Source organism: Oncorhynchus mykiss, chromosome 10 (assembly GCF_057628025.1).
Source record: "Oncorhynchus mykiss isolate SJ-2025 chromosome 10, ASM5762802v1, whole genome shotgun sequence".
NCBI lineage: Eukaryota > Metazoa > Chordata > Actinopteri > Salmoniformes > Salmonidae > Oncorhynchus > Oncorhynchus mykiss.
Genome location: NC_143031.1, coordinates 57,819,127 through 57,827,880, shown reverse-complemented (window position 1 = coordinate 57,827,880; position 8,754 = coordinate 57,819,127). Strand labels below are relative to the sequence as shown.

Genomic DNA, 8,754 nt, shown 5'->3' with positions numbered 1-8,754 from the left:
GCCCAGTTGGAATGGTGTTTTAACATTTTATTACTCCTTTCTCCTGTCACACAATTTCTTCTTATGAACTCCTATTGTCTATTAAACATACAGAGTATAAGTCTACCTAGATACAATTCTATTTAAAATGGTGATATTGTTTATTCATTTATCCATAATAAATCCATAATAAATTCAACACTATGCTTGCTTCGAGGCAAGCAACACTGAGGCATGCATGAGAGCATCAGCTGTTACGAATGACTGTGTGATCACACTCTCCGTAGCCGATGTGAGTAAGAACTTTAAACAGGACAACATACACAAGGCTGCGGGGCCAGACGGATTACCATGACGTGTACTCCGGGCATATGCTGACCAACTGGCACGTGTCTTCACTGACATGTTCAACATGTCCCTGATTATGTCTGTAATACCAACATGTTTCAAGCAGACCACCATAGTCCCTGTACACAAGAACACAAAGGCAATCTGCCTAAATGACTACAGACCCGTAGCACTCACGTCCGTAGCCATGAAGCACTTTGAAAGGTTGGTAATGGCTCACATCAACACCATTATCCCAGAATAACTAGACCCACTCCATTTGCATACCGCCCAAACATATACACAGATGATGCAATCTCTATTGCACTCCACACTTCCCTCTCCCACCTGGACAAAAGGGACACTTATGTGAGAATGCTATTCATTGACAACAGCTCAGCGTTCAACACCATAGTACCCTCAAAGCTCATCACTAAGCTAAGGATCCTGGGACTAAACACCTCCCTCTGCAACCGGATCCTGGACTTCCTGACGGGCCACCCCCAGGTGGTGAGGGCAGGTAGAAACACATCTGCCACGCTGATCCTCAACACTGGAGCTCCCCAGGGGTGCATGCTCAGTCCCCTCCTGTACTCCCTGTTCACCCACGACTGCACGGTCAGGTACAACTCCAACACCATCATTAAGTTTGCAGACGACACAACAGTGGTAGGCCTGATCACAGACAACGACGAGACAGCCTATATGGAGGAGGTCAGAGACCTGGCCGTGTGGTGCCAGAATAACAACCTATACCTCAACGCAGCCAAGACTAAGGAGATGGACTGTGGACTACAGGAAAAGGAGGACCGAGCAAGCCCCCATTGTCATTGGTGGGGCTGTAGTGGAGCAGGTTGAGAGCTTCAAGTTCCTCGGTGTCCACATCAACAACAAACTAGAATAGTCCAAACACACCAAGACAGTTGGAAAGAGGGCACGACAAAGCCTATTCCCTCTCAGGAAACTAAAAAGATTTGGCATGGGTTCTGATATCCTCAAAAGGTTCTACAGCTGCAACATTAAGAGCATGGTTGCTGGTTGCATCACTGCCTGGTACAGCAATTGCTCGGCCTCTGATCGCAAGGCACTACAGAGGGTAGTGCGTACGGCCCAGTACATCACTGGGGCTAAGCTGCCTGCCATCCAGGACCTTTACATCAGGCGGTGTCAGAGGAAAGCCCTAAAAATTGTCAAAGACCCCAGCCACCCTAGTCATAGACTGTTCTCTCTACTACCGCATGGCAAGCGGTACCGGAGTGCCAAGTCTAGGACAACAAGGCTTCACAACAGCTTTTACCCCCAAGCCATAAGACTCCTGAACAGATAATCAAATGGCTACCCGGGCAATTTGCACTGTGTGCCTCCCCCCAAACCCTCTTTTTACGCTGCTGCTACTCTCTGTTTATCATATATCCATAGTCACTTTAACTATACATTCATGTACATACTACCTCAATTGGGCCGACCAACCAGTGCTCCCGCACAATGGCTAACCGGGCTATCTGCATTGAGTATGGCAACCCGCAACCCACCACCCACCAACCCCTCTTTTACGCTACTGCTACTCTCTGTTCATCATATATGCATAGTCACTATTACCATATCAACATGTACATACTACCTCAATCAGCCTGATAGGCCTGACTAACCGGTGTCTGTATGTAGCCTCGCTACTTATATTGGCTCGCTACTGTATATGGCCTGTCTTTTTACTGTTGTTTTATTTCTTTACTTACCTATTGTTCACCTTACACCGTTTTTGAGCCTGTAAGTAAGCATTTCAATGTAAGGTTGTATACACCTGTTTTATTCGGTGCACGTGACATATAAACTTGGATTAAATTTGATAGACACGGGCACAGTGAAAAATCATGATTTCGCTCCTCTGGATCCAGTGTCTAAGGAGTACTACCAGAATGCCTCTCTGTATGAAATCATTTAAAATACTTCTGTTGCTACAGAAAAGCCCCAGTACCCACCTGGCTCTGAAGGCAGGCTAAAGCAAACGCTCAAAGATATTGAAAAATGTCAAGTTGTATTTGAACCCAGGTCTCACACTTATCTGATGTGCAACTATCAGGAGTCGACTGTACTGACTTAACAACCTCATACTGGTCCCTTCTATCTGTTGTAATGCAGCTGTTTACTTTTAGTGTTGTTGTGTCTCAATCATTGTCTGTGTCTGATGTGTCCATCATTTAACTACTGAAGACAGGAAGCTACTAATGCATCCCAGGAAGTACTGTAAATGGGAATTTGATTCATATGTTCAGAATGAAAAAACATAAATGAGTAAGTATGGAGACAGAATGAGAGAGGGTGAGTCAGAGAAAGAGAGAGAGATAGACGGGGAGATGGTGGAAGGGTAGTTGTTACTGTGAGTTATTGTTACACAACTCACAAATCCAGAAACGTTTTTGTGCACAATTTAAATCATTCCATGTCTTTTCAGGCTGGTCTTGTCCATTTTGTAATTCAACACAGTCCTCCCCCGGAAAGGTTGAAACACTTCGTCCATTATTAGGCTGGTCGATTATCCAGTAACTGTTAACAACACAGAGAACCAGACAGTCACACTGTCAGTAAAACATCATCCTAAATAAAATACATAATACCTGTGTTTCTTCAGCTTTAAAGCCACACGCTGTCAGATGTGGGCCACCAACAAAAAGTGAAAAACATACTGTATATATAGTGTTTCTTGAAGAAAATAATGCTTGGTTTCTATGATTCATCTAGAGCTCATTGAATGACATCTATGAAGGGAAAAAATTGTTTTTATGAAGATGATCTGAAGCAATATCATTTGCTTTCAAAGTATACATATAACAACTGGTCAAATCTCTCACCTTGTTATCAGTGGTGTGCCATCTACCCATTTCCAGGACCCCTCAGTCTCTCTGTCAGTCAGACCGATCCAGGCTCTCTTGTTGAAGGCAAAGATAAATCTCTGTTGTTGAGAAAGATAAATGAACACTGATCAAAAGATGTTTATCATGTCTCTCTCTCTCTATGTATTTATCTCTCTCCCCCCACTCTCTCACCTGTTTCTCTCTGCTGTTTACGATCACCAGGTCTGCTCCTCTCTCCACACAGTCCTGTCTGCTCTCACTCCAGGTTTTACTCTCAGAAGAGACGAAGTACCAACAGGATTCAAACTTGTTCCAGCCTTCATAACAGGTTAGTTAAAACATTCATTGGCATCTCATTGTTCTTCACTCATTAATGAAAGAATACAAAAAAGCATTCTAGTACGCGTTCAGGAGCCTAACCAGGGATTGAGTTTCAATATAATTTTAAAAAAACTGCTCCATAAAAATGCTTTTTGGAGAACAGCAAAAACAAGCAAAAGTTACCCCAGCCTTTATCAACTTGGCTGCTGTAGGTTCTTTCACCTCAGTTGATCTACAAACACACAGCCTAATAGCTATACAACATTAACGTTATACCCCGGAAAGGAGAGAAATATGAGAAATGAGTTACACTGACAAGTAGAGTCAGTGACTGTTCAGTCAGTTGTCGTATTGAAATGTGTATTTCATCCTCTCTTTACATAGATATGGCTTTTCTCAAATGACATTGCGTTCACATTTCTATTCCAGGCATTACTAATCAAGCTCCGCACAAACATATATCATTGGAGCACACAGATGATCATGTTGTCACATTCACATGAATGATTTTAATATTACTAAGGATTCTGTATTAATATCAGTGATGTTGTGGTTAAAAAAGATGTGTAATAGGTAAACTATAAACTCCGTGGTGATCGAGATAAGAAGAACAACCAGTGATATAAAGGAAATGTAGGACTATTTTACACCTGCATTGTTAGCATTTTGAGTGCATTTAAATGTAGGCCTACGGGGAAGATAGGCCATGTGAATATGTTCATATTTAAAAACATCTTCTTTTCTTTTAGTTCCTAACTTCTTTGATACAGATTTAGTCTGGGGACCCCACATGGGACCCCAACCCTAAGTTTGGGAACCACTGTATTAACCTCTCTCCGCCTTGCTTCCTCTCTCTCTCTGTTTCCTCTGCTTCCTCCTGCATGCATTGCAGCCTCCATCAGCCTCACCACTGAGGGCCACATCTCAGTAGACTAATCTTTTTAAAGCAAAGTTATTATGAAAGCTTAGTAGCCTATTTGTTGCTACTGTTGAGGTGGGCTCCTTTTAACGTTACCATCTTACTTCATCATTCTAGCTGGCTAAGTAATACTAGCCAGAGCCCTTCAACATTACTTATACTACCCAGAGCACTTATACATTACTTATACTACCCAGAGCCCTTCAACATTACTTATACTACCCAGAGCCCTTCAACATTACCTATACTACCCAGAGCCCTTCAACATTACTTATACTACCCAGAGCCCTTCAACATTACTTATACCACCCAGAGCCCTTCAACATTACTTATACCACCCAGAGCCCTTCAACATTACTTATACTACCCAGAGCCCTTCAACATTAATTATACTACCCAGAGCACTTATACATTACTTATACTACCCAGAGCCCGTCAACATGACTTATACTACTCAGAGCCCTTCAACATTACCTATACTACCCAGAGCCCTTCAACATTACTTATACTACCCAGAGCCCTTCAACATTACTTATACCACCCAGAGCCCTTCAACATTACGTATACTACCCAGAGCCCTTCAACATTACTTATACTACCCAGAGCCCTTCAACATTACTTATACCACCCAGAGCCCTTCAACATGACTTATACTACCCAGAGCCCGTCAACATGACTTATACTACTCAGAGCCCTTCAACATTACTTATACTACCCAGAGCCCTTCAACATTACTTATACCACCCAGAGCCCTTCAACATTACGTATACTACCCAGAGCCCTTCAACATTACTTATACTACCCAGAGCCCTTCAACATTACTTACACTACCCAGAGCCCTTCAACATTACTTATACTACACAGAGCACTTATACATTACTTATACTGCCCAGAGCACTTATACATTACTTGTACTACCCAGAGCCATTCAACATTACTTATACTACCCAGAGCACTTATGCATTACTTATTCTACCCAGAGCCCTTCAACATGACTTATACTACCCAGAGCCCTTCAACATTACTGATACTACCCAGAGCCCTTCAACATTACTTATACTACCCAGAGCACTTATACATTACTTATACTACACAGAGCCCTTCAACATGACTTATACTACCCAGAGCCCTTCAACATGACTTATACTACCCAGAGCCCGTCAACATGACTTATACTACCCAGAGCCCTTCAACATTACTTACACTACCCAGAGCCCTTCAACATTACTTATACTACACAGAGCACTTATACATTACTTTTACTACCCAGAGCCCTTCAACATGACTTACACTACCCAGAGCCCTTCAACATTACTTATACTACCCAGAGCACTTATACATTACTTTTACTACCCAGAGCCCTTCAACATGACTTATACTACCCAGAGCCCTTCAACATTACTTATACTACCCAGAGCCCTTCAACATTACTTAAACTACCCAGAGCCCTTCAACGTGACTTAAACTACCCAGAGCCCTTCAACATTACTTATACTAGCCAGAGCCCTTCAACATTACTTATACTACCCAGAGCCCTTCAACATGACTTATACTACCCAGAGCCCTTCAACATTACTTATACTACCCAGAGCCCTTCAACATTACTTATACTACCCAGAGCCCTTCAACATTACTTACACTACCAGAGCCCTTCAACATTACTTATACTACCCAGAGCCCTTCAACATTACTTACACTACCCAGGGCCCTTCAACATTACTTACACTACCCAGGGCCCTTCAACATTACTTATACTACCCAGAGCCCTTCAACATTACTTATACTACCCAGAGCCCTTCAACATTACTTACACTACCTAGAGCCCTTCAACATTACTGTAATAGAAGTCTCTGCTTCATAATCTTACAGACATGATGACAGATTACTACTAATGTATTGCTTATTTATTTCAAATGAATGGAAGTTCTGCTATTCTTTCACATTGTGTTATAGCAATGAGTTTGTGACGTATTGACTGTAAGACTAACGCATTGATGTTATGGATACCTGTGTGATTGTGACTCTGTCTGTTACTGTGTTTGTGGAGGGTAATCGGAAAAACATGACTGACTGACTGACATATCTATAAGCGACAATTTAATAGTTTAGTACTCATTCTCAGAGATTCAACTTGTATTTGTTTGGGGATGTCTGTAGACACGGCAGGAGATGCTGGTCGGTTTTAAAATGTACTTTTGTCTGGCATCTCGCAAACACAGTCAGCAGCGTCTCTAGTGTCTACTTGAGCGGACTACGAGCTGGGGTAGGTCGTTTCACGTCTCAGGCCCTCGGCCAGTGCTGTGAGAGGGAGGAGTTAGCCATTTGAGAAAGTGGTGAAAGTGCTGCTTAAAAGGCAAATCCAGGATGCAAGTCCGGGTTGACTTTGGCAAACTTAACAACAAACCGATGTTCTTGATTCCACTCGTTTTCAAAGACGAGCGATTAGAACTCAGTCAGATCAAGAATCTATTTCATTCATTTTTCTCATTAGAAACAGTTACTGAGGTCAGCACCTCAATGTCCTCATGTAGCTACGGCCCTGTGCATATCGAACATGTACAGTTAATGTTATGATCGAGTGTTAGGTAAACTCACCCGGATCAGAACACTTTCCCATACAGTCTTTCTCCTTCTGGAGCTGGTCTCTCTCTATAATCAGGTCGTTGTAACTGGTCGGTAGCTGGTCTCTCTCTTCAGTCAGACTGTCTGCTAAAAGAGGACAGAATATATTGGATGTGGTTTGCCAGTCATTTAACCATGTCTAACATAGGAAGCTCTTAGCTAAACAGAACAACATTTATCGGTTGTCAAAGTCTGATATAATGTAATGATTAAATAACAATACACTCACAGACTAGTCGCAGGGAGATGTTTAGAGCGACTTGTAGAACACACAGCACCCCAAAGCTTACAGCAACCATCCCGTAGAGTCTTCTCCCTGAACCGTCAGGTGCTGGGGAGATACACACTGGTGTGAAAACACACGGACACACAGCAGAGTGCAGTTTCAACATAATCAGCTTCAAGAGGATCGTTTCTCACAGCTGTCTTGTGGTATTTTATTAGGATCCCCTTTAGCTGTTGCGATAGCAGCAGCTACTCTTCCCTGGGATCCACAGGATTTGACGGTATGAGTATGACATGTTGGAACCTCTGAATACACTGAAAACATACATGCCTTTGCATATTTAAATGTGGGGTAAAATAATAACTTTTCCACTGGGACTTTTCTGTTTTTGCGTCATGTGTTTGTATGTCTTGGTCGTTGTGTGTGTGTGTGTGTGTGTGTGTGTGTGTGTGTGTGTGTGTGTGTGTGTGGGGGGGGGGGGGGGGGGGGGGGGGGTAGTGGTGTAGAGCAGGTCTGAGCAAGGCCCCCCACACCCAACCTGGGAGGGGTGTATTTTTTTTGCCATGGGGAAGAGAGAGAAATATTGCTGTTCTAGAGCACGTTTCCTGCTCTTCTACACATTTTGCCATGAGGCTGAGAGAAATGTAACAGTTTTAAAGCTAATTTCCTGTAATATAAAAACACAATATTCAAGGCTTATGACATGTTCATTTAGTCTCTCTGGGGTGAGGGGCCCCAAAGCTTCTGTGTGTGAGTGTGATAGAGTTTTCTGTGTTCTTACCTGAGGGATGTGTCTCAGTTGTCACTCTCCTCATTGCTCCATTCTGGTTTCCTTCAATAACCTTGTCAATTTCAACAACCTCTTTGTTGACGTAGTCATCCATCTTAACTAACTGTTTGATAACCTTTCTAACTGACTTGTAATGGTAATATCTACTGTATGATTCTAACTGTACTGACAAGTAGTTTAGTCGTAGCTCTGATGTGTGACTTCACCTGGTACCTCTCTGAGCTCTGATTCTGGTCCACTGCAGTTGATATAATGTTGAGTATCCAAACACCTTCAAGCAGGAACATAGACCTGACAGGATCATCTAACAGAGTGATAGAACATAAGAGCTGCAGGACAACAAATAGTGACAAGTGCAACCTTTCAGCCTATCACTTTGTGAGGAATGTTGGTTGTTTCCGCAGCCTTCAAACGGAGGGCACGTTATGGCTCAAACTCTTTATCGCACTGATGACCATTTATGGGCATTTATTTTGTAAAAACGCTGTCTCTGTGTGAAATCAGTGTGAAGAGATATTATGAAGTTTCTGTGGAAATTGTCTTCATCAGAGGATTAAAAGGGAACTTCACTTGTGTGTTGTGTGTGCCTCTGGCCTGCGTGTGTCTGCATGCGTCTTGTACAGTATGTGTGTGTGTGTCTGCATGCATCTTGTACAGTATATGTGTGTGTCCTCTCAGTACAGTTCTGCCCTCTGTCTGTGTCCAACTGGAGGAGACA

The 8,754-nt window shown here is 42.7% G+C and overlaps 1 protein-coding gene across 2 annotated transcripts; it reads right to left on the bottom strand.

Annotated features, from left to right (window-relative positions):
* Window positions 1-2,092: 2,092 nt before the first annotated feature.
* LOC118936711 (C-type lectin domain family 4 member E-like) lies at window positions 2,093-8,488 on the bottom strand. Of its 2 annotated transcripts, none has more exons than XM_090187180.1 (6): window positions 8,028-8,488; window positions 7,250-7,351; window positions 6,994-7,107; window positions 3,351-3,475; window positions 3,156-3,256; window positions 2,093-2,850 (listed from the first exon to the last, which is right to left on the bottom strand). In XM_090187180.1, the coding sequence occupies exons 1-6, from the start codon at window positions 8,128-8,130 to the stop codon at window positions 2,679-2,681; spliced, it is 717 nt and encodes a 238-aa protein (XP_090043306.1). In that variant the 5' UTR covers window positions 8,131-8,488; the 3' UTR covers window positions 2,093-2,678. The 2 variants fall into 2 exon arrangements, with proteins under 2 accessions (XP_090043306.1, XP_090043307.1); XM_090187181.1 differs by having other exon boundaries at window positions 6,994-7,104; window positions 8,028-8,485.
* Window positions 8,489-8,754: the final 266 nt, after the last annotated feature.

Coding starts and splice junctions, on each gene's coding strand:
- LOC118936711 (XM_090187180.1), bottom strand. CDS start 8,130: ATGGATGACTACGTCAACAAAGAGGTTGTTGAAATTGACAAGGTTATT. Junction 7,108..7,249: donor CATCTCCCTGCGACTAGTCT/GTGAGTGTATTG, acceptor GTCCTCTTTTAG/CAGACAGTCTGACTGAAGAG. Junction 3,476..6,993: donor GGGAAAGTGTTCTGATCCGG/GTGAGTTTACCT, acceptor CCTGTTATGAAG/GCTGGAACAAGTTTGAATCC.